General features: G+C 55.8%; 3 protein-coding genes across 6 annotated transcripts in view; 1 reads left to right on the top strand and 2 right to left on the bottom strand.

Moving 5' to 3' along the window:
• Positions 1 to 141: 141 nt before the first annotated feature.
• On the bottom strand, positions 142 to 6,874 carry LOC138726139 (sestrin-3-like). 2 transcript variants are annotated; one of them, XM_069867604.1, is made up of 9 exons: positions 6,677 to 6,874; positions 4,404 to 4,607; positions 4,029 to 4,211; positions 3,681 to 3,917; positions 3,484 to 3,595; positions 3,131 to 3,249; positions 2,513 to 2,703; positions 2,090 to 2,234; positions 144 to 1,592 (listed from the first exon to the last, which is right to left on the bottom strand). In XM_069867604.1, the coding sequence occupies exons 1-9, from the start codon at positions 6,740 to 6,742 to the stop codon at positions 1,503 to 1,505; spliced, it is 1,347 nt and encodes a 448-aa protein (XP_069723705.1). In that variant the 5' UTR covers positions 6,743 to 6,874; the 3' UTR covers positions 144 to 1,502. The 2 variants fall into 2 exon arrangements, with proteins under 2 accessions (XP_069723706.1, XP_069723705.1); XM_069867605.1 differs by lacking the exon at positions 2,090 to 2,234 and having other exon boundaries at positions 142 to 1,592.
• Positions 6,875 to 8,471: 1,597 nt separating this feature from the next.
• On the bottom strand, positions 8,472 to 13,422 carry IL2RG (interleukin 2 receptor subunit gamma). The gene is made up of 8 exons (XM_069867469.1): positions 13,269 to 13,422; positions 10,975 to 11,065; positions 10,553 to 10,737; positions 10,275 to 10,417; positions 10,004 to 10,166; positions 9,626 to 9,734; positions 9,470 to 9,554; positions 8,472 to 9,362 (listed from the first exon to the last, which is right to left on the bottom strand). The coding sequence occupies exons 1-8, from the start codon at positions 13,369 to 13,371 to the stop codon at positions 9,159 to 9,161; spliced, it is 1,083 nt and encodes a 360-aa protein (XP_069723570.1). The 5' UTR covers positions 13,372 to 13,422; the 3' UTR covers positions 8,472 to 9,158.
• Positions 13,423 to 14,924: 1,502 nt separating this feature from the next.
• Positions 14,925 to 22,849, top strand: part of MED12 (mediator complex subunit 12) — a 34,916-nt gene continuing 26,991 nt past the window's right edge. For all 3 annotated transcript variants that reach the window (XM_069867595.1, XM_069867594.1, XM_069867593.1), the window contains exons 1-8: positions 14,925 to 15,115; positions 15,276 to 15,380; positions 16,202 to 16,393; positions 18,080 to 18,239; positions 19,523 to 19,698; positions 19,978 to 20,088; positions 20,646 to 20,900; positions 22,626 to 22,772. In XM_069867595.1, coding sequence (XP_069723696.1) covers positions 15,017 to 15,115; positions 15,276 to 15,380; positions 16,202 to 16,393; positions 18,080 to 18,239; positions 19,523 to 19,698; positions 19,978 to 20,088; positions 20,646 to 20,900; positions 22,626 to 22,772 — 1,245 coding nt within the window. In that variant the 5' untranslated portion in view covers positions 14,925 to 15,016. The remainder of the gene's footprint in view (positions 15,116 to 15,275; positions 15,381 to 16,201; positions 16,394 to 18,079; positions 18,240 to 19,522; positions 19,699 to 19,977; positions 20,089 to 20,645; positions 20,901 to 22,625; positions 22,773 to 22,849) is intronic.

The raw sequence follows: 22,849 nt of genomic DNA, 5'->3' as shown, positions 1-22,849 counted from the left end.
TTCTGAACCAGTGCTGTTGGTGCAGGACTCCTCACCCCTGGGAGCATTAGGTTTCCTGGAGCTGGAGCCATCTCAGGGCTCTGTGGTCAGCCAGTTACTGCTGTCCTGGGGTATGAGTTTGGATCCCCCTCCCAACATTTGGCAGAAATAAAGCGCACATCCATGTCAAACATAATATATTTATAGCAAAAATAGGCTTTTTCTGTAGCTTCCATACACGAGGTTTTCTCCCCATACATTTACGCAGTAAACAGGTCGACTGAAGTAGCGTGCACTGGGCTGACATGACAGCTGCCCTTGCTTCAGGCTCCCACTCATCACTGTGGCTTTATCCCTCTTTTGTGGCTGCTCTCTGGAGCCTGCGCTGGATCTCTCGTACCTCCCCAGCCAGGGGCTGCAGCCCTGGGACACAGCGGAGCAGCGGTGCCTGCTCCTGTCTGCTGGGCAGAGGGCAAAGCTGGTGCATGGGCTGACTCTTCAAATGGGGACAACCCAGGGAGTTCCCCACTGCCCAGGTTCAAGGAGAAGCTTCCCCTAGCTCACCTGTGCTGACTGCAGGTTCCTCCACCATGCTGTTAAGCAGTAAGTGACTGGGCACAGGACCTCAGTGCTCTCATGGTATTAAGAAGATATAAGCCACGTGAAGTCAGCAAGCCTCCCTTGTTCCCTGTCTCTCTGCTGATGGGAGACAGAGAAGGGGCTTTGGGGCAAGCTCCTCAAGGACTGCCTGAAGTCCCCTGCGCAAACCTCCACAGCCTGAACACTGTCAGAGACCTTCCCACCCCGCTGTCAGAGAAGACAGAGCACTGGGGTACCCTGCCAGCAAGAGCTTCACAGTTTGTAAGTTATCTGGGTCATCGCTTGTCCATCCCAGAGGGGTTTGGCACATAGACCTAAAGGGCAGGGCACGTAGGCAGCAAGCACATCCCCTTCCCGGCCTACACTGGGGAAGGGCCCTTGCCCAGAGCCCAGCGCTCCTTCCTGCCTGACCATGCAACTCAGGACATTGCAATGCACCCACGAGCTGCTGGTGCTGTTCCCAAGCGAGATGCATCACACCAAGGAGGCCAAGTGCTCAAGAGTGGCTCACAAGCAGGGCAGCTGCTTCAGCACAGGGAAGGAAACCAGTAGCCAGCTCTCCTCTGTCCTCCCTGTGGCAGCCAAGTCTCCTGCAGCACCCAGGGAAGGAGCATCCCTCTAAACCAGTCCCAGTCCCCTCCCACCTCCCTCTTCTCCTTTGTCTTTGGCAGTCCTCCTTGGATGTGTCTCCAGCATCACACCGACATCTCAGCAGCACAAACTTGCCTCACAGTTTGGTAATTGCACGTAACGGGGCCACTCAGCAAGCCCCACAAGGAGGGGAGAAAAAAAAAAAAGGAACAAGACAGTCAAGTAAACTAAATTGAGTAATCCCTCGCCGTCCATCCCAGCACGACAGGTCACGCACGAGTCCAAGGAAAGAGGATGCTGCCTGGCCCTGCCGCAGCGCAGCTCCCCACCGTCTAGGAGATCATGTACTGGGTGATGGCCTGCAACGCATACAGCAGCTCTGCCTGCATTCGGGCTTCCAGGATGAGCAAGTTCACATGAACCTAAGGGAGAAGCAAGAGAGGTTCAGGCAGCCACAGTGCGCGGCGGGCAGCAGTGCAAACAAGCACCCACCTGGGCTAGTGAGTCTTTTGGCATGGAACAAAACACCACTGATTTTTCCAGCACAGGCAGCTGGCCTTTCCCCCTCCTTGTGGTCCTGCAGGCTGTGGCTGCCTCCCACAGCCACGTGCTGGGGAGTCCCTGGCACCCACAGCAGTCACTCCTCCAAGCTACAGCTAGACCCAGGGTTTGCCTGGAGGCACTCACCGATGGGATAAAGGCCTTGGAGCTCCCTTTGCTGCCCGTGTGCTCACCACATTGCAAGCAGCCCCATGCCACGCTAATCCCAGCTCCTTACGGCCAGTTTCCTTTTCTCCCCCACCTGCCTCAGACCGGTTTGATGCCTCAAAGGTTTCCTGTGCAGCCCCTGAAGCATCCCAGCCTGCAGCCCCTTCCCGGCCCCGCCGCACCGGTCAGAGCCAGGGGCTGGCTGTCCCACCTTTTCACTGTGCTTGAACTGCTTCCAGAACCTGTCAAACATTTCTGAGTTTGTCTTCTCTGGGTAGCAGGTTACAGTTTTAATGTAAACTTTAAGGATTCGCTCCAGGAGCTGATTCACTTCTGCGTAGTCGTAGTCATCGTACCTGTGGGGAGCACAGGGGCGAGTCACGGCCGGCACCGTGTCCCTGTGGAGCTGCCTGGGGCCGGGCAGGGGACACTTGGCAGGGGCCAGCAGGCGCTGAAGCCCCATCCCCAAAGCCAAAGAAACAGCATCTCTTCCCAGCCTGGCTCAACATCCAGGCAGGCAGATTCACCTCCATCTTTATTCCAAGCCCATCTGCAAGACAGTCTGAGTGCCCTACCCTCCTCCTGCCTGGGTCAGGTCTTTTTTACCCCTGGACTGCAAGGTTGGTTTCCCTACCTAATGCCAAACATGCAGTGGATGTAGTTCCAGATGCCTCGCTTGAAGACAGAGGGCTCGCAGCCCTGCCGCTTGGCAATAGCACTGCTTTGCAGACCATCCACCATTCGAAACTTCTCATCCAGGAGATGCCCAATGTCAGAGTAGAGCCGGTTGACCAGCGAGAAACCATGGTCTTCCCAGGAGTAATCCTGTTGAGCACAGCAAAAAGCTTTCGCAACTGCACAAAGCAGCCCAGGTTATGTTGCCAGAAAGAAGGGCTGGAGATCTCGGGATACAGCAGAATGCAATAGGTTTGCTCTGGGGGCAGTTCTGCCACAACTCACAGCGTTCTTCATCGGGCAGGTTTGTAATGATTGTGACTCTTGCCTTGGTGAGGGCAACGTGAAGAAATCGGACGCCCTTGGGGACAGAGGTCACCTGTCACCTCCCTCTCCCCAACCCTCGTGGGGCAGGTCCCCTCTCAGAGACAAGCTTCCCCATGTAAGCATTTTGAAAAAGCAGCTGCACCAGGTCTGGGCTGCATGGGCACCCCCCGCAACCATCCAGTCCTGACCAGAAACAGCGAGCAGAGGAGGCAGCCTGGGCTGCTGCCTGCTGAGAGAGCAGGAACCTCACCTGGACTCTGAATACCCGCGTCTGATCCTCATCACGCCGCGCAAAGTCCTGGTATCCAAAGTCAGGGTCCTGCATGTAGCATGCAAGGTTGGTGGCACCGGTGACTTCCCCATCAGAATCTATGAGAGAGGAGAGCCCCGCAGATGGGTCAGAGTGATGCTCAGCTGCCCTGTTCCTAGGAGGTGTCAAAAGCTGGGCCCTGCTGCACCTCTTTGGGAAGCATCGCTGCCTTATTCCCCACCGCCAGCATCCCAGGAGACCCTCCCCAAACCATATATTGTGGAAAATATAAGTCTAGACATGGGAGACCAGCACTCAGGTACGTCATACAAACTCTGCTCCCTGCCCCTCACCTTCCTCTCGGTCCTGCTGCAGCAGCCTCATCTCCTCCCTGCCCTCGGTCTCCATGTGGATCCGCTGCATGCGTTCCCGGAGGGAATCCAGCTCCATGCAGGAGTCCAGGGACTGCACAGAAACAGGTTTTAGGGGAGAGGGCAGTGGGCCCAACTTTGTCCCCTGTCCCTCCATGGACCCACCCTCGAGGGCTCACCCGCTTGCGGTTGATGCGCAACAGCTCCTGGCTGCAGCCGTTGCTGGCGGTGGCTTCACAGAAGCACTGGTTCCCAGGTGACAAGGGCTTCAGCAAGCCTCGACCCCCTGGCCCCTCATCCTGTTCGCAGCCGCAACCGAAGACAAAGCTGGCGAGCGCGTGGCAGTGTGCCAGGAGGACAACGGCGTGCACCAGCTCTGCCAGCGACCAGCTCCACTCGCTGATTTTCAGCAGCTTCTGCAGGACACAGATCAGCAATGCGATGCGAGCAGGGGGCCGGGACCCACCGGGGATGCTGCTGTCCCCACTGCCGCCCCAGTCCCTGGCCGATAGCCTCCCCTCCGATACCTCAATGTGCTCCTTGGTGATGAGCCACGGCCGGTGTGCCAGGATCTTGTTGATCTCATTGAGGTTGCGGAGTTTTGGGGGGATGAAGTCGAGGCCGCGCAGCCACTGGGGATCACCCCCCGCTCGCAGGAACTGCAGCACATGCAGGTTCACCAGGTAGCGGCACTGGTGCCGGGCAGCTGCCTGCAAGAGCAGCATCTCAGCATTCTCGCACCGCGCCAGCGGAACAGGCACCCTGGGCCCAACTCTCCCCTAGCCTCCAGGACATCATGATTTTGGCCTCTGCAGAGAAGCCCGTGGCACAGGCTCTGGTGGAGGGAGAGCGGGGAGGAGCGGAGCCCTCCATCCCCTTTGTCAGCTCCCGGCAGGGCTCACCATGATAGCGATGTAGTGCCGGCAGTCGAAGGGCAGGGGACCATCCATGTGCATCAGGTAGTGCTGCGTCTTGAGGAAGCTCTCGAGGTACTGCGGGTGGTAGCCCATCTGCTGGGTCACTGCCTCCAGCCGCCCCCGGCTCGCCAGCACCTTTACAAAGAGGAACTGGGGGCACTCGGGGTCGCTGCTGGACATCTTCACTACCTGCAGGGAACGTGCTTTGCTTAGCTCTCAGCCGCACCCAGGCTCTGCAGGGGGCTGGGACCCTTGGTGCTCCTAGAGGAACGCCATCGGGTCAGAAGCCACCACACGGGGCTCAGGTTCAGGTCGAGGAGCTGCAAGAAAGACAGGTTAGTCTCTGTCTTGGCATTGCCTAGTGAGCAGAAACAAAGGGTAAACTGGGAGTGATGTTTCCATGCAGCCTTAGATGCAAATGCAAGGCTGGATCAGGAGAAATGGGACAGATGAAAGACCTCACAGAATGGAGTAGCCCATCAGCATTAGGAAAAAATTTTTCATGGAAAGGGTCACTGGGCACAGGAACAGGCTGCCCAGGGAGGGGGTTGAGTCACCTTCCCTAGAAGTGTTTAAGGGACGGGTGGATGAGATGCTGAGGGACATGGTTTAGTGATTGATGGGAATGGTTGGACTCGATGATCCAGTGGGTCTTTTCCAACCTGCTGATTCTATGATTCTCCCACCCACCTCTCCTGAGCAGTCACCCAACGGGTGGTGACCAGGCACAGTGACCGTGGTGGCACAGCAGCAAAGCAGGAGCGTCTGCAAACCAGCCCCTGCTCCGACATGGCCCTGGGTCATCACCGCCAGTCAGGGCACACGGACACCCTCGGAGCCCCCACGACTCGCGCACCTCGCCCTGCCAATCACAGAGCTACATCAGGCCTTCATTTCTGCAGCAGCTCAGCACGCAGCTGCAAGGTGAACCAGAGGGTTGGGGAAAAACCATGGGACATGGAGCAGAGCACCCCAGGGCTGAGCTGCACAGCAGCGCCGAGCAGTCACACCCACAGAGGCAGCACAAGAAGCAGCTCTGGCTGTTTTCTACTGTCCTGCACTTCTGACCACCACCTTGTCCCTCAGGTGTCAAGAGATTTACCATTTGGAGCCTCCTCTTCGCTTTTGGCCAAATAAGTCAAAAAAAAAAACCAGCCACCCAAACCCCAAATTCAAATGGGGATGGATGAAGGGCACCAGCTTTCTCACCCATGGGAGAAGGTGCAAACCAAACACAACCTGCAAAAGTCCTCTTCAAAGTCCCTCTGCTCGGGGAAATGAGTTACCCTGAGGGCACCTACGGGGCTGCAGCCACTGGTCGTCTTCTGGTGGGCAGAGATGGAGGAGCCAGCAGCCCTTCTGCTCCCCTTGGGTGGGAGGTGGTCCCCAGCGAGGAGCCATACGATCAGCCCACAGCTCAGTGGCCGTGGCCACCAGATCTCCTCGCTCTGCTAGTCCAGGTGAGGATGAACTGAGGCACCAGGAAAACATGGCTTGGAAGGGGACAACAGAGGGAGAAGAAGGGGGACAAGGGAGAAGAAGAAGGGGGACGACGGAGGGAGAAGAGGGGGGATGAAGGAGGGAGAAGAGGGGGGACGACGGAGGGAGAAGAGGGGGGAACGACGGAGGGAGAAGAGGGGGGAACGACGGAGGGAGAAGAGGGGGGGACGACGGAGGGAGAAGAGGGGGACGATGGAGGGAGAAGAGGGGGACGATGGAGGGAGAAGGGGGGACGATGGAGAATGAAGCCAGAGGGACCCGCGGGGTCCGTCCCCCCGCGAGGCGACACCGCGGCTCCGCCGGTACCGGAGGCTCGGCCGGTGATGCCGGGGAGGCGGCGAGCACCTCCGGCCGGGCCCCCCAGCACGGGCAACCGAGGGGAGCGGGGAAGCGGCGGGTCCCCAGCGCCGGTAACCGGGACCCCATTGTGCGGGCGGCGGCAGCGCCCCCGGTGCGCGGCGCGGGCAGTGCAGGCGGAGAGAGAAAAACAAGTTTGATTGGCAGTGATGGAGGCACGGCGCCTCCCGCATCCCGCACAAAGGGGACACGGACCGCGGCGCCGCCGCACCGGCACCGGCACCGGGACCGAGCCGCCGAGCCGCACCGGGAGAGCGCGGCCCCGCCGGCCCCGCGCACGGCGAGAGGCCGATGGAATGACCCGGGCTGCCGGTGCCGCAGCCGGGCCGGGCCGACGGCGGGGAGCAGGGTCGAGCCCGGGGCTCCGGTACCGGCTCCGGTGTCGGCGGGTCGGGTCCTACCTGCCCCGGCAGCCGCTGGCACCGGCTTCCTCGGGGGTGCTCCACGCTCTGGGGACACACGATCATGGTGAGCCAACGGCGAGCCCGCGCCGTGCGGCACCAGTGACCAGCGCCGGTGCTGCCCGCCCCGTCCCGGCCGCCGGCACCGAGGAACCGGGCACCGCGGCAGCCGGAGCCGCGAGGGGGCGTGGCCTCCGCCCCGCCCCAGCCAATCAGAACCACGAGAGGGCGTGGCCTCATCCCTGCCCCAGCCAATCAGAACCGCGAGGGGGCGTGTCCTCCGCCCAGCCCCAGCCAATCAGAGCCAGTAGGGGGCGTGGCCTTCTCAATGCCCATCCAGTCAGAGCCGTGAGGGGGCGTGCCCTCATCCCCTCCTCCGCCAATCAGAGCCGTGAGGGGGGCGTGCCCGCCGCACTATCCCAGCCAATCAAGGGCAAGGGCGGGCGGGGCCGCGGACGCTTCGCTCTGGATGTGATGCGAGGAGGCGGGTTTACCGCGCCACTTCAGCCAATCAGAGCCGCTGGTGGGCGGTGCCTACGCTTCGTCTCCGCCAATCAGCGCAGAGGGTGGGCGGGCCCGGCGGTGCCTCTCCCCCGATTGGCCGCGAGGGGGCGCAAAGCCCGTGAGGCCGGGCCCGGGGCGGCTCTTCCCGCCGCTGGGGGGCGCTGCGGCGGCCCCTGTGCCCCTCAACGTCCTCCTGTCCCCGTCCGCACCCCGTGTCCCCGTCCACGTTCCCATGTCCCGTCCCAACACGTCCCCTCCGCTTTCCCATGTGTCCCCTCCACATCCTCGCATTCCCCTTCTGCCTCCCCATGTCCCCTCTCCGCGTCCCCGTGTTATAGAATCATAGAATAGCCAGGTTGGAAGAGACCCACCGGATCATCGAGTCCAACCATTCCTATCAAACACTAAACCATGTTCCTTAGCACCTCGTCCACCCGTGCCTTAAACCTCTCCAGGGAAGGTGAATCAACCACCTCCCTGGGCAGCCTGTTCCAGTGTCCAGTGACCCTTTCTGTGAAGAATTTTTTCCTAATGTCCAGCCTAAACCTTCCCTGGCGGAGCTTGAGGCCATTCCCTCTCGTCCTGTCCCCTGTCACTGGGGAGAAGAGGCCAGCTCCCTCCTCTCTACAACCTCCTTTCAGGCAGTTATAGAGACCAATTAGGTCTCCTCTCAGCCTCCTCTTCTCCAGGCTAAACACCCCCAGCTCTCTCAGCCGTTCCTCATAAGGCCTGTTCTCCAGCCCCCTCACCAGCTTTGTTGCTCTTCTCTGGACTCGCTCCAGAGCCTCAACATCCTTCTTGTGGTGAGGGGCCCAGAACTGAACACAGGATTCGAGGAGCGGTCTCACCAGTGCCGAGTACAGAGGGAGAATAACCTCCCTGGACCTGCTGGTCACGCCGTTTCTGATCCAAGCCAAGATGCCATTGGCCTTCTTGGCCACCTGGGCCACTGCTGGCTCATGTTCAGTCGGCTGTTAACCAACACCCCCAGGTCCCTCTCCTCCAGGCAGCTTTCTAGACAGACTTCTCCTAGTCTGTAGCACTGCATAGCGTTGTTGTGCCCCAAGTGCAGGACCTGGCATTATGTCCCCATGTCCCCTCTCTACATCCCTGTCATGTCCTCGTGTGCCTTCTCCACATCCCCGTGTGCCCACAAGGTGCTGGAGGCCGCAGGGGTGGGAAGGTCCCCTGGGCAGGGCCGCTGTGGCCAGGCCTGTGTCCATGAGCTCAGAGGTGGCGAGGGCGCAGGGCTCTGCCGGCGTGATGTGAGACGCGTGCAGCCGAGCCCCAGCGCAGCAGAGCTTTATTGCAGCAGGAAACCCACCGTGCGGGCAAAGGAGCAGCGAGGGCCCGAGGGGACAGTCCGGTGGCTCAGGGCAGCAGCTGGAGGTGACACGGTGGCTTGATCCCTCAGGCCCTTGGTGCTCCTCAGCCCTGGCATCCGCGGTATCGCTTGGCTGGTGGTTCCTGCCTGCTTGGCCTCAGCATCCCCCTCACTGGGGACGTCTCGGAGCAGGGACGGGGGCTCGGCAAGCTTCCAGCAGCTCCACATGCCCAGCATGGGGTTCCACGGGAGAGTGATGTGGGAGCCTGTCAGCCCTCCTGCAGCCACCCCACAAGGGATCCTGCATGCAGCAGGACTCGTGGTGGGATCCCACCCTGCCCTCCTGCATTGCCTCGAGGGCAAGACAGGGGCTGGCGCACTGCGCAGCGTGCCCAGTGCTCTGCAGCACACCCAGAGCAGCGCCCAGCGCACCCGACACATCAAATAGAGCGCCCAGTGCAATAAGTAGTGCACCCAGCACCCTGCAGGGTCCCCGCGCCACAAAGGGGCTGAGTGTGGCCGTGGCCGTGGTAGGGAGCAGAGCTGGGGGTCCCAGGCATTTGGTTGAGGTAGGGTGGGAAAGGGGAGCAAGCCTTGAGGGACAGCGAAGTTTCGGGCAGTGGGCGTGCAGAGCATGTGGGGTGCAGGATTGTGTCACGCTTCCACGTAGCTGTTCTTGTACGGGTTGTGCTCGCGAGGGGCAGCCAAAGCCCCGGGCATCACAGGCGGTAGGCGGTTGCTGCTCTCCCAGAGGGGCTCGTAGCTGTCCTTGGAGGGCAGCTCGCTCACATAGCAGATGTTCTCGCTGTAGTTGGGCTTGAAGCTCTCCTCGACATCTTTGGGGACTCCAGCCCATTCCTCCGAGGAGCAGAGAAGGGTGAGAGGAACCATCAATCATCCAGCCCAGCCGCAACCCTGCAGGGCTGGGAGGGAGCTTGGGGCAGGGCTACCCACAGCTGCCTTACCTGGAAGTTGCCGTTGTGAGTGATGAAGAGCTCGTCGAAGTTCTTGCTAGGGTTGGGGATCCGGGGCATGAGAATGACCCACACTCTATGCAGGAGAGATGTGTTGGAGGGGAAACGGCCCAGTGCTGCTGCCCCCCACCAGCCCTCTCCACTCACCTTTCCATGCGCACCAGCAGGACAACAAGGACCAGCAAGAGCAGGCAGGAGGTGATGGGGATCAGGACCGTGTGGATCCAGAACAAGTGCAGCTGCTCTTCCACTGTACCTGTAAAAAGCTGGGATGACACAGCCCTCCAGGGCTAAGGAAAGCCTGGCAAAAGTCAGCAGGTCCCACTGGCAGGGGATGTTTGGCTTCCAGAAAGGCAGAGGATGCAGGAGCTGATGCTGCCACCTGTTTTCCAGGTGCGCAGACAGGTCACGCCCCCAGAGCTGCTGCCATGGGCCAATTCTTCTACTAGCTTGTCCATCCCTCACCTGCTGAGCCCCACCATGCCACAGCCACAGCCCCAACCTGCCGCAGCCACTAGGACCGACCCTTGCTGGTGGAGTTGCTGCCCCACACCACAGGGACGCTCCATTCACTCCAGAGCTGGCTGTTGCCACAAAAGGTGTTGATCTTGCTGCGCACATAGAAGGTGTAGTACTTCTCGTAGTCCACACTGGGGAAGGAGAAGACGTCTCCTTTCAGCTGATGCTCCTGCAGAGAGACAAAGGCCATGTAACGAGAGCAAGCGCTGCTGCTGAGGCTGGTGCGCAGTTCGTCCTCGGCACAACTATGAGGATGCTGTGCCCAGGGGGCTCTCACCGTCCAGCTGGTGTCCTTGTTGCTCTTGTACTTGACGGCGTGCTCCAGGCAGTGGGGTCTGGTGTACGGGGAGGCCCAGGTCAGTTGCAGCTGGTTGCTGCTCATGTTGTGAATGGTCAGGTTGACAGGCGCCCCCGGTTTCACTGCAAGGCACAGGCGATGCCCGGTGAGCCCCATCCCCATGACCAGGTGCCCCACCGCCACCTGGGATATGATGCAGCAGGCCTGAGGACCCACAGCTCTGCAAAGGAGAGTGAGTACCCCGCACCGCTATGTACCCAGGTCCTGCAGCTCCATGCGCTTGCTGGGGATCTGCAGGGTCCTGCCGTCAAGGCTGGCATTGACAAGGACACGGAAAGGCTTGAACTGGATGATCTCACTCTGGTTGAAGTAGCAGCCGATGATGACACCCTGGTCCTGCAGGTACTGCTTGCACTCCACCACAGGGGACGTGTTCTCATACCTGTGCCACAGCGGGTTACCAGACATCCCCAAGACCCCCACACCCCAGCCATCCCCGGGTTCCCTCTCCCTGGCTCATTCCATCCAGCGTGTCCCAGAGACGGAGCCTCCTCTCCCCTGTGCTCAAGGAAGAGGAGCAGGCTGATGCTGGGACCAGCGATGCTGGAGGGAACCTCCCTGCAGGCACCCGCTGCTGGAGACCCCACTGTGGAGCTGGCTGTGGGGCGAAGGCACCTACCAGTAGTAGAGGGAGTAGTTGGCTGTGAGTGTCTCTCTGCTCCCCCACGTGCAGTTCATGTACTCTTCGTTGAAGAGAACACACTCCACCTCTGCAAGGGACAGAAACCGCTGGGCACCGCAGTGGTAGAGACAGCTGCACCAGCCCCCAGGATTGCACTGGGGAGGCATGGAACATGTCAAGGGTTCCTGCACATCCCCGTCAACCTTCCTCCATGTGAGCCAACCAAGCCCAGCTCTTCCCAGGGGAGCTGCAGCACAGCCTGCCTGCACTGCCAGGCCCCCACCACCCTATTCACATATGCTACGCTGGTGACACCTGCCAGCAACCCCACATCTTCCTCCAAAGGACAACTTGTCAAGCAGCTGTCCCTCCAACGTCTGTGTCATTGGTTCTTTTTGCTTCAGACATACTGTTTCACCCCAATTCCTCCATCTGCTCCCCACAGTCACCTACAGCCGCTGTTCACTGTCCCTGGCACTGTGGGACAGGACAGAAACCCCTCTCTCCCAATGCATTTTGCTTGTCCCATGAGAAAAAATGTCTTTTTTTTCCTTTTTTTTGTCCTGCAGGATTTGTGCCTGATGTCTCCATCCTGGCTAAATGAGTCTCACTGTTACCCTTCTGGGTGCTTGCAGGTACCCATGTTCCCATACATGTGGGCGTTGAGAGCCACGCTGGGCTGTGCTTCCTGCTGCAGCCCCTCCGCCTCTAAGCCAGGGTCTGAGCCCTGGTGGTTTGACCTCTGCAGGAAATACCACCGAGCCCCAGGAGGCAGAGCAGCAGCTCCAGGCGCCCACACTGGCTCCTCTGCCCCTCCTTCCGCTGCGCTGTGCCAGCTCCATTCCTGCCCACGCAGCTGGAGGCCACATCCTGGGCTGGCTGGGGGCTGCGGGGCCACAGGGGCTCTGCTGGTCCCTGGGTTTGTTTACTACACTAGAGTCTGCTCTGGTGGCTGCAGGCACACCTTGCCGTGGGACAAGCTCCTCCGATGGACTGAGGCACCTCGCAAGTGCCAAACCAACCACTGATGGATGAGAGCTGTCCTAAAGGTCCCAGAAAATAGGAGTTTTTTCCCCCTAAAAATCAGGCAATGGGACACCCAGTTTCTTCTGAGGTCCAAACCCGTCAGCCAGCACTGCAGGGGCAGGGGAAAGTCAGACCTGGGGCTTTCCTGGGTTGCAGCGTAACACTTTGCGGCAAACAGGCTGCGCTCTGGCTGTTCCTGGATGTGGAGACGGAGAGCACCTTCCCAGCAGCCTGGGAAGTCCAGTGATACAGAGAGGTTGCGTTTCCACAGAAAGCTGGTACTTTACTGACAGCCAGCCAAGAAATGGAATTTTTTTTTTTTCCTCAGAAAACCATGGCTGCCCCTGTCCCCTGCCTGCACACGGCACTGTTGACATGACCAAGATGGAAAAGGTGGCTGGTGCAGATCCACCCGCTGATGCACAGGGCTGATAGGATCTGTGCATCACATCCTGCTGATGCTTCTCGCCTTAGACCATCACAGGGGACCCCAATGGCCACGGTCCCTCCTGGCAGCACTGCCAGCAGGTCTGGCAGCCGCAGGGCCAGCAGAGCCACAGGACTGGGAGCTGTGGGGCCAGCAGAGCCGCAGGGCTGGGAACCATGGGGCCAGGAGAGCTAGAGGGCTGAGAGCCATGGGGCCAGGAGAGCTGGAGGGTTGGGAGCTGTGGGGCCAGCAGAGATGTAAGGCTGGGAGCTGTGGGGCCAGCAGAGCTGCAAGGCTGGGAGCCGTGGGGCCAGGAGAGCTAGAGGGCTGAGAGCCGTGGGGCCAGGAGAGCTGGAGGGTTGGGAGCCGTGGGGCCAGCAGAGCTGCGAAGCTGGGAGCTGTGGGGCCAGCAGAGCTGCGAGGCTGGGAGCCGTGGGGCCAGCAGAGCTGCGAGGCTGGGAGCCGTGGGGCCAGCAGAGCTGCGAGGCTGGGAGCCGTGGGGCCAGCAGAGCTGTGAGGCTGGGAGCTGTGGGGCCAAGAGGGCTGGGAGCCATGGGGCCAGGAGAGCTGGAGGGTTCGTAGCCATGGGGCTTGTGGTGCCAGTGATGCTCCAGCACTAAGGCAGGAGCAAGGACACTCCTTGAGTCCCTGGAACAGCCCGGCTCTCCTGGCAGCCCCACGGCAAGGGGCTATGTAGGTGCTGGGGCGTGCCGGCATGTCTAAGGGGCTGTGGCGCACGCCTCAACAGCTTGCTGGACCAAGCGGCTCCACACGCTGTCCTACTTGCCCCCCATCACTGCAGAGTCCCACCACCCCTGGGGCCTGTGTGCCCCCTTACCTGGGGGGCTGTGGGCAGCAGCAAGGTAGGGGCCCAGCCCGTAGAGGAGGAGGAGGATGGGCATGAGGAAGGCACTGAGCACCGCCATGGTGGCGTGAGCCATGGGGCCCGTGCGAACAGCCCCTGCACGCGGCTGCCAGCTTCCGCACCCGCTTCCTGCCCTACAGCTCCGCCTGCCACCTGGGGGGCAGTCCCATACGGCCCCACGGCTCACTCCAGCAGGCACCTTGCCTTGTGCTGGTGGCGCCCCACGACCCTTCCAGCTCAGGGCTCATGGCTCATCCCACCGCGGCTCCCTGCTTCATCCTGCCCTGCTCCCACGGTTCAGCTCCCCGCAGCAGGGCTGGCGTGGGGGGCTCTGTTCACAGCCCAGCGGGGGGTGTGCTGGGATGGGTCCCTGGAAACTGGGCAGAACTGGGAGCCACCGGGGCAAGAGAAAGACCTGGGGGTGTTGGTTGAGAGCCATCTGAACATGAGCCAGCAGTGGCCCAGGTGGCCAAGAAGGCCAATGGCATCTTGGCTTGGATCAGAAACGGCGTGACCATCAGGTCCAGGGAGGTTATCCTCCCTCTGTACTCGGCACTGGTGAGACCGCTCCTCGAATCCTGTGTTCAGTTCTGGGCCCCTCACCACAAGAAGGATGTTGAGGCTCTGGAGCGAGTCCAGAGAAGAGAACGGAGCTGGTGAGGGGGCTGGAGAACAGGCCTTGTGAGGAACGGCTGAGAGAGCTGGGGGTGTTTAGCCTGGAGAAGAGGAGGCTGAGGGGAGACCTCATTGCTCTCTACAACTACCTGAAAGGAGGTTGTGGAGGGCCGGGAGCTGGGCTCTTCTCCCAAGGGACAGGGGACAGGACGAGAGGGAATGGCCTCAAGCTCCACCAGGGGAGGGTCAGTCTGGACATTGGAAAAAATCTTTCACAGAAAGGGTCACTGGGCACTGGCAGAGGCTGCCCAGGGAGGGGGTTGAGTCACCTTCCCTGGAGGTGTTTAAGGGACGGGTGGACGAGGCGCTGAGGGACACGGTTTAGTGATTGATGGGAATGGTTGGACTCGATGATCCGATGGGTCTTTTCCAACCTGGTGATTCTATGATTCGATGATTCTAAGCGCTGGGGGGCAGGTGGTTGCAAAGGGGCTCCCTGGGGGCAGCGGTAGGGGGCTGGGGGCAGGGACAGGAGGTGACGGTGGGGGTTGGTGATGAAGGCGGTGTGACCCGAGGGCGCTGGGATGCCGGGCGCCCCCGCGCACGACGACTGAGGCACTCCAGGGCTGGCGTCACGTGACCGCGGCCCAGCGCGCTGCCGGCTCTCCCGCCAGGGGGCGCCGTGCGCGCCTCGGGCCTCTCCGTCCTTCTTCGGCACTTTCCGCCTCCGCTCGGCAGGAGCTCGGTCTTCTCCGTCCTTCTTAGGCACTTTCCGCCTCCGCTCGGCGAAAGCTCGGGCCTCTCCGTTCATCTTCGTCTCTTTCCGCCTCCGCTCGGCAGGGGCTCGGGCCTCTCCGTCCGTCTTCGGCACTTTCCGCCTCCCCTCGGCGCGGGCTCGAGCCTCTCCGTCCATCTTCGGCGCTTTCCGCCTCCGCTCAGCGCGGGCTCGGGCCGCCCCCGCCGTCGCTCGGGACTCTTCGTCCTTTCTCGGCGCGGCTCCGTGCGGCTCCGTCTCCCTCCGGCGGCGCTCGGGCCTCTCCGGCGGCGCTCGGGCGGCGCAGGCGCGGGCGGCCCCGGCGCTCCTTGTTGTGTCCCGGCCGCCCGGGATGGCGGCGTTCGGCGTCCTCAGCTACGAGCACCGCCCGCTCAAGCGGCCGCGCCTCGGCCCTCCGGACGTGTACCCGCAGGACCCCAAACAGAAGGAGGTGATGGCGGGGGGGGGAGGTCGGAGCCGCCGTGACCGGAGGCCGCGGGTTTTTTTTTGGGGGGGGGGGGGGGGCACGAAGTGGGGGCACGAATTTGGGGTGGGGGGGGGAGGCACGAACTGGGGCGGCTTGGGCGCTGCTGACGGCGCTTCCCCCGCAGGACGAGCTGACGGCGCTGAACGTCAAGCAAGGGTTCAATAACCAGCCCGCCGTGTCGGGGGACGAGCACGGCAGCGCCAAGAATGTCAACTTCAACCCAGCAAAGGTGAGAGGCGGCGGCAGCGGAGTGGGGCCTGCTTGGGGCCTGCCTGGGCGCTCCCAGCCGGTGCCCAGAGCCGGGAGAGCCCCGTGGGGTGTCCAGGAGAGCCCGGTGGGGTGTCCGAGAGAGCCCGGTGGGATGTCCTCGAGAGCCTACAGGATGCATGATTTATGACTTCTTCAACTTCGATTCTAACAGAGTTGTTCAAAGTTCTTCTGGAGCCCTGTCCAACCTCTGAGAAAGGAGGTTCTTGTCTTGCTCCATACAGCTCAAGAACAGCTTCTAGAAGTTCTTGCGTTCCCCAGTTAAAGGCTAGACACCAGAAATGGGAAGCTTCTTATTGGTTTGGTTACGTTATGGCCCCAGTGGAAGAGAAGAAAGATTTCTTGGAACATCTGGCAATTTAAACATGGGAGTTATCTAACAGGCTTCAACCCCTATTTTCCAATCTGTAAAATGAAGATATGAACTTCCTGGCCTCCCCAACATGAGGACTAGTAATGACCTGGGATGGAAGGCAATCATTAAACACAATCTGTTTGTTTTCCCTGATTGATGACTGTCCAAGAAGCCTTCTGGCTGGTTTGACAAGTATCTATAAAGAATTGTGTCCACCTCAACTGGAGTCCCTGCTTGGTTATTGTATGAGTTGTCTAGAAGCATCCCTGTTTGCAGGCATAACAAAGGAAATTATTGGCAGGTGTTTTATCTTTCAAAAGTTGATACTGGTGAGAATTTTGGTAAGAATGATAAACGAGATTTTTAAACAGGAAGTAGATCTTTGACCTGTGAAATGTAGTTAATCCTTTTTAATTCTTTTTTTCTAGATTAGTTCAAATTTTAGCAGTATTATTGCAGAAAAGCTGCGGTGCAATACACTTCCTGACACAGGAAGACGGAAACCCCAGGTGAATCAGAAGGATAACTTTTGGCTGGTGACGGCACGTTCTCAGAGTGCCATAAACAACTGGTTCACAGATCTGGCTGGAACTAAGCCTCTCACTCATCTCGCAAAAAAGGTATGTTGTGGGAGAGGCTGCTTGGCAGGACTCTGGCTTGTTTCTGAAGTGTTTGTATAGCCGAATGTTTTTACTGTTTGGGGAAGTTTCTTCTCTACATCTCTTGAAGCTTTCAGTTTGAAGAGTGTAGCCAGGATTTGTAGTGCACTGGCTGCAGGTGTCCTCACTCAAAGGAAAGAAGGCCCCTCATCCGTTGTTTGGAGACTGTATTCAGCTTTGGCTTTTGGCTTTTATGATACCACTGTTTTGTTTTAAGGTTCAGATGCTTTTCAGAAGAGCTGCCACTGTTGCCTTTGGTCTGTTGTTTACGTTAGAACCATTCCTTTTGTGGAGGCTTTTCGAAGTTCTCAGGATTTATAGTGAGAATTACTGGAAATAATCAGCTAAGTGACTTCCCTGGCTTCTTTTGCAGTGACACGTTTCTGGTTTTCATCTGAGTATGTGCATTATAGCTTGGTCTTAGCAGGACTAGAGCATTTCTGTGTCCTGGGGCCTAGAGCTAGATATTTCCCTGGTAGCAATCAATGAAAGAGGAAGGAAGGGTCTTACTCTGCTATTTTATCCGTCCCGATAGAAAGGGCAGCAAACTCTTTATCAGGGTGGGCCTATAAACGAGGAACTCTGGAATTGAGTATGCATTGTGGAAAAACATAACTCCCAGTCGTGAAATGGTAGCAGAGCATGTAGTTTAGAAGCTGGAGTTTTGTCTGGTACTTGGTGTTCGGAGTTACTCTTGGGGGAAAAGAAAGTTAATTGGATCCTCCCAGAAACGGCCTCTTTATAAACCTTGTCCTTGTGTCTTTCTTTGGATGCTGTCTGTCTGTTTCCTGAGGTCATTGTGAAAACTTGAACCTTTCAAGGCCTTCCCCAGTTTCCTGCAATGGGCTCAGTTTTCATGGTCATAGACTGAAAGTAGCGACTGCTGGTACCCAAGTGTTTTGAGGCATCAGAGAATAATTGGGGAGAATGTAAGAAGCAGTCGAACCATGGGTAGATCAGGGACTTCGAGATATCTATCAAAAGGACTGTTTGCTGTGAATTTGTCTCTGAACGCATGCCTGGTTTGCTCTCCATAGTACCCTGTGGAAGTGAGCCCTGCAGCTGTTCCTTTTCCTGTGATGTGATATTGCTTCCTGGTTTATAGATCTGCAGTCTAATGGTTTTGCTGGTATCCTCCCACGTTGTTATCTTGCATTTTAAATCCTGGATTAATGAATTCCTTCCTACTATGGTACTGAATTCCCTGTTTCTCAGTTTTCTGTTGGCTGCTCATAATATTACAGGGCCTTTGGAACCGCTTTGTTTTTTTTACAAAATGAAGGGTCCTGTATAGTAGATACTTTGTGTTTCTGACTCAGTCCTTAGTCTCTACCTTTTGTGGTTGTTAATATTCTCTCTGGAGAATATCCTCAAAGCTGTTTGCAGGATTCAGGGTGTGGATTTTCAGTGAAGTAATTGGTTTTTGTTTTGTTTCTGTTTATACTCAAGTGCAGCTCTGGTACTCTTGCTCTTTGACCAGAGGTGAATTCTTGCAGTAGGTTTTTTGTGATACAGAGCAACACGGTACCTTTTCCCTATCTCCCCTTTTTCCCTTTTTCACAGCTTGCAGCACCTGCAGCTTGTGTAGTTGCCTTGAAGTAGTTCCCATCTAAGTCCTTAGTTGGAATTCTCCCAATTCTGTTACAGGTGCCCATCTTTAGCAAGAAGGAAGAGGTGTTTGGTTATTTGGCAAAATACACTGTTCCAGTAATGAGAGCAGCCTGGCTCATCAAAATGACTTGTGCCTATTATGCTGCCATCACAGAAACCAAGGTGAAAAAACGTCACGTCATAGATCCCTTCATTGGTAAGCACTTTGTGTGGAGCGCTGGTTGTGTCCATCCCAATTTCCTTCTCAACCTGCTCTTGCGGGAAATCCATATGAACTGGTGCTCTGATGTGCATAACTTCCCAAAACAGTAGGGCCCACCTGTGAGAGTACGCTACTGAAAAGTAAGTCTTAGCAACTGCAAACACTTGCTGGGAGCCTGCCTCTTCCTTCTCCTCATTAAATTCTGCTGTGCTTTTCTGCTATGTAACCTGCTTTTTCCTTATGCTGCAAAGACTGTAAACATTATAATTTAACAATGACTGATTAGCATTCTTCTCAAGTGAGTGAGTACGTTTCCCAGAGAGTTGCAGTATGTTATTCCCTGTTTCCGTTTCTGGTTTCTTTAAGCCTTACAGGATCCCATATCTAACATCCTTTGCATCCTAGCCTGCTCCAGATTACTGTGGGTGAGGGAACTCCCCTGGCTGTTTACTGGTTTGTGCGGCCGTGACTACAGCACCTGACCACGCTCCTTCAAAAAGCAGTATTAGCAGCTGAGGTTCATGGATTGGTGTTGTTTTTTTTTCTTTCTTGTTTATCCTTGCTCAAAAAATTACATGGGCTTCTTAGCTCTGTTTCTGGAGCTTGATTTGTTTGTTAGAGATATTTTTTCCACTTGCTTTCCTGTTCCTTTGGGTGTTTGTCCTACCGCTGACCCTGTAAATGTTGTTTGTTTTACGTTCTTGCGTATTTTGCCTTGGGTTTTGCCATCTGCGGTGTCCCAGAGGACTGTAATCATGCTGTCATTTTGTATTGTTTGTCTCTTGAAAACTTACATTTTAGTAAAAACAATTATTTTTTAAAAATTGTTGATCGTGGCTTTACACTGATGTCTGAAAGCGATTAAGAACAGAGTTCGTGTTTCCAGTGTTTCTGCTGTCTGTCAGGTTACTGAGGGTGCTAAACCAGGCTGGCCTAACACTGCTCCCTGATGGAAAGGCTCTACTCTCTGCCTGCCCGTTCTCAACAATTGCAGTTGAGGAATCTTGCTTCCCAGCTTTTCTTGTGCAGGGAAGTAACCCTGACCCCCAAACACAGAAGTTTTTCCCCCTTGTTCCCTATTTCTATGTATGCTTCTTCCTCCAGACCACTCCCAGGCCACAAGCAAAGCTAATATTATGGCACTTAATTATCTTTGTCTTTCTGTCTTTTTCAAATGATAGGAATTTTTTTTTTGGTTTATGTCTGCACACCAGCCTGCTGCTTTCCTGCTCCCATTTACCACAACACTCATTCCTAACCTGTTTCCCCTTCTCCAGAATGGACGCAGATCATCACCAAGTACCTGTCAGAGCAGCTGCAGAAAATCGCGGAGTTCTATAGACCCCTCCCAGGGCAAGGCTGTGGTTCACCGTCTGGGCCAATGCCCCAGGAGGTGGAACAAGCTTTGAAGCAGTGGGACTACAATGAGAAACTGGCTATGTTCATGTTCCAGGTGAGGGACTTGAGGGGGCTGCTGGGTGTGGGCGTAGCAGAGGTGAGCTAGGAGAAGTGGATGCAAACTGATCTGTTTTTGCAGAATATCTGCTTTCTGTGATCAGACCATTTGGGCTGGATGCTGTTTTGAGCTCCGTAGTAGAGTAGGGGTAGAACAGAACTTAGCAAATTCCAATAGTTATTTCTGCTATTAAAAAGCAACTGCTGCTGCTCTGCCTTTCTTTAGTGGCTGTTGCTTCATCTTTGGTCTGTTTGCTTTGCTTTTATATGTGTGCAGGATGGCATGCTGGACCGGCATGAATTCCTGACATGGGTCCTTGAGTGCTTTGAGAAGATACGGTCTGGAGAAGATGAATTTCTGAAAATGCTCCTACCCCTGCTGCTGCGGGTGAGAAATATGTACCCGGTTTTCTTCAGGAGAGTGCTGACTTCTGCTGTTGTCAGTGCCCTTTCTGTTACCTAAGGGGCGATAAGCTATTCTGCACTGAGAACACTAGAGAGTGCTCTCCCCATTCTTCTTAGCTCATACAAGGATAACTTTTTAGCCCTGCTTTATTCTCTTTCTTTCTCCTTTATCCTATTTCCCTGCGCTGCACTGGGTAATCGCTGCCCATGTCATAGCTGCGATAGTTGGACTTGTTGTGCCCCACTACACGGAAACTGTTGGTTTTTTGATGTTCCAACAGATTGTAGGCAGACCTTTGAAGCCTTGGGAGGGCTGGGTGTGGGTACATTTTGATACATGAAGTCACTGCCTAAGAGCATTTAAAGGGTTCTTCTGATGCTTGGTAGCCAGTAGGTGATGGGTGATGCCAAGGAGTACTCTGTAAAAGGAGACTGTCTCCACAGAGCTGAAGCCACACACTATGCTATTTTTGGAGGGTGAAGGGTTTCTCCTGTGTTGCTTGTAACAAGGACGGTTTCCCCGCTCCCTCTTCCCTACAGTACTCTGGAGAGTTTGTGCAGTCTGCATACCTGTCCAGACGTCTGGCCTACTTCTGCACCCGCAGGCTTGCTATGCAGCTAGATGGTGCTGGTGGGCACCCACCCCATATCCTGTCTGCTCAGACAGGGAATGCTCTTCCTTCAACTCCCACCCCTCAGCCAGCTACAGGGAATCCTCCTCCCAGCCCTTTCAGCGACTTACTGCTGTGCCCTCAGCACCGGCCAGTGGTTTATGGACTCAGCTGCATCCTCCAGGTAGGTTTGAGTAGTAGTTGGTGATAGTGGGGTCAACAGGAACCATTTATATTGTATGTCATTACAGAAAAATCATTACAGTCTGAGTCAGCAACTCCCTGAGTACAGAAATATCAAAGCAAAGGGTAGGTCTTTGCTGACGTTACAGAGCTTGCATACCAGACATCAGTGCTTTAGCAGTGCCCTTGACTGACTTGCGTAAGAAAACTGGGTTGGATTAGAGCCTTTTGCTCTATTCACAGGTGCTTCAGAGGGCTGGGAAAGCTTTGCAGGAGAGGGGATGAGAAAGAAAGGGTTATTTAATCTTATTTATGTCATTGACAGGTTGTCCTCTAAGAAAGGAAATTATGCTAGAAATGTGAAAGTGCTTTGTAATTTTCTGAGCTCTTAAAAACAAATAACCTCTCATCGGAAAAACTCACCCTTGCAAAACAAAAACCCAAACCAAACAACGAGCACACACAAAAAAACAGCCCTTCCCACTTCTATGTGGAGGAACTTCAGTTTCTTAGGCAGACCACTCTCCTGGGGAGTTGCAGCAGGGTATGGAAAAGGAACGACTCTAAACTCTTAATCTTTATACTTGGAATTGATTAAACCTTACCTTTCATTAAAACGGCAAGGTTTTTAAAGCCTTGTGGGTCCATATTGTCCTTGTGTCAGAGGGAGATAGATGAGTTCTGTTCAGTCTATGTGTCCATAGTGTTTTTCTCCTTCAAGAGGAGAGTGAGCACGTTAGGCAGGTCCCTGCACTAGTGGAGATTGCCCCTTCCAAGGGAGGAAAAGAGCACTTTAAAGCAGAGGAAACTTTAGAGAGTGCAGGATGGAGCAGGAAGTGGAGAGGAAGAGCACACAGAGCATGAGAAACTGCAACTCATCAGAGAAACCTGAAATCAAGGAACCCTGACAAGATAAGGCTAAGGTAGAATAGCATCTAGTCACTGGAAGCTGGAGCTGGCTAAAGTCAGGCTGGAAACGGATTTCTAACTGTACATAATTAATCTTTGCTCAGGTGTTCTTGAGATATGGCACGTTCTTTGGCTTGAGTGTTTAAAACAGCCTTTTTTTTGTCCATATTACTGTCTGGCTCCTCATGAGCAAGAAACTGTAGGGGTGTATCCTAGGAATCATTCAGTGAAGTTTTGTCTGTGTTTGTGTGGGTGTCTATACAAGATCATAAAAGAATGAAAATGCACGTAAAATAGCATTGTTATTATAATTGTTACTATAGTCATACTTGTAATTATTAAATAATACAGTATAGTAAGTTTGGGTCTGACTCATTTCTTCTCACACTTTCCTCTTGATCAGGATTGTATGTCACTAATGTGAGTGCTGCTCCTGCACCATGAGGGTTGGATTTTGTGTTGACGATGCGAGTTGTAGAAACCAAATTTTGTTTAGAAGCAGCATGGGGCTCTGCAGAAATGTATGTCTGCTTTTGGATAACGTGGAACTCCGGTTTTGGCTTCCGAAGCATACCTAGAGCAAGAAACTCAGTGCAGCAAAAATACTAGTTTACTCCTTTCTTCTCCTAGTATGGTATTTACCTCAAAGACTTTCAGAGCTTAGGGTAAAAAAAAAATCCAAATAGTAAATATGTGCATAGGGTGATGAATGCCTGGGCAGTAGGATAAAGGAATGGTTATTTCTTTAGAAAGTAATCTAACTTAATTGTTTTGACCTTGATTTCCTCGGTGATACTAACTTTTCCATCTGTTGCAGAGTATAATTTTGTGTTGCCCAAGTGCCCTTGTGTGGCATTACTCGTTGACTGATAGCAGGATAAAGACTGGCTCTCCGTTGGACCACCTGCCTATAGCCCCATCCAACTTGCCCATGCCAGGAGGGAATTCAGCCTTTACGCAGCAGGTGAGGAGCCTTCAAAAAAGGGAGCTCTTGTGGCTCATGATAATAGCTCTTTCAGGATTTTCTTTTTGTGTTGTGTG

This window comes from Phaenicophaeus curvirostris, chromosome 13, assembly GCF_032191515.1.
Source record: "Phaenicophaeus curvirostris isolate KB17595 chromosome 13, BPBGC_Pcur_1.0, whole genome shotgun sequence".
Lineage (NCBI taxonomy): Eukaryota > Metazoa > Chordata > Aves > Cuculiformes > Cuculidae > Phaenicophaeus > Phaenicophaeus curvirostris.
The sequence above is the reverse complement of the archived record's forward strand: the minus strand, read 5'-3'. Positions and strand labels throughout refer to the sequence as shown.

Excerpts from the sequence above, each read along its gene's own strand:
- LOC138726139 (XM_069867604.1), bottom strand. The coding sequence starts at position 6,742 with ATGATCGTGTGTCCCCAGAGCGTGGAGCACCCCCGAGGAAGCCGGTGC. Across the intron at positions 3,250-3,483 it reads GCAGCAGGACCGAGAGGAAG|ATTCTGATGGGGAAGTCACC; the intron begins GTGAGGGGCAGG and ends CCTCTCTCATAG. Across the intron at positions 2,704-3,130 it reads CGCGGGTATTCAGAGTCCAG|GATTACTCCTGGGAAGACCA; the intron begins GTGAGGTTCCTG and ends TGTGCTCAACAG.
- IL2RG (XM_069867469.1), bottom strand. The coding sequence starts at position 13,371 with ATGGCTCACGCCACCATGGCGGTGCTCAGTGCCTTCCTCATGCCCATC. Across the intron at positions 9,735-10,003 it reads CAGCAACTCCACCAGCAAGG|GTACAGTGGAAGAGCAGCTG; the intron begins GTCGGTCCTAGT and ends AGCTTTTTACAG. Across the intron at positions 9,363-9,469 it reads CTCACAACGGCAACTTCCAG|GAATGGGCTGGAGTCCCCAA; the intron begins GTAAGGCAGCTG and ends TGCTCCTCGGAG.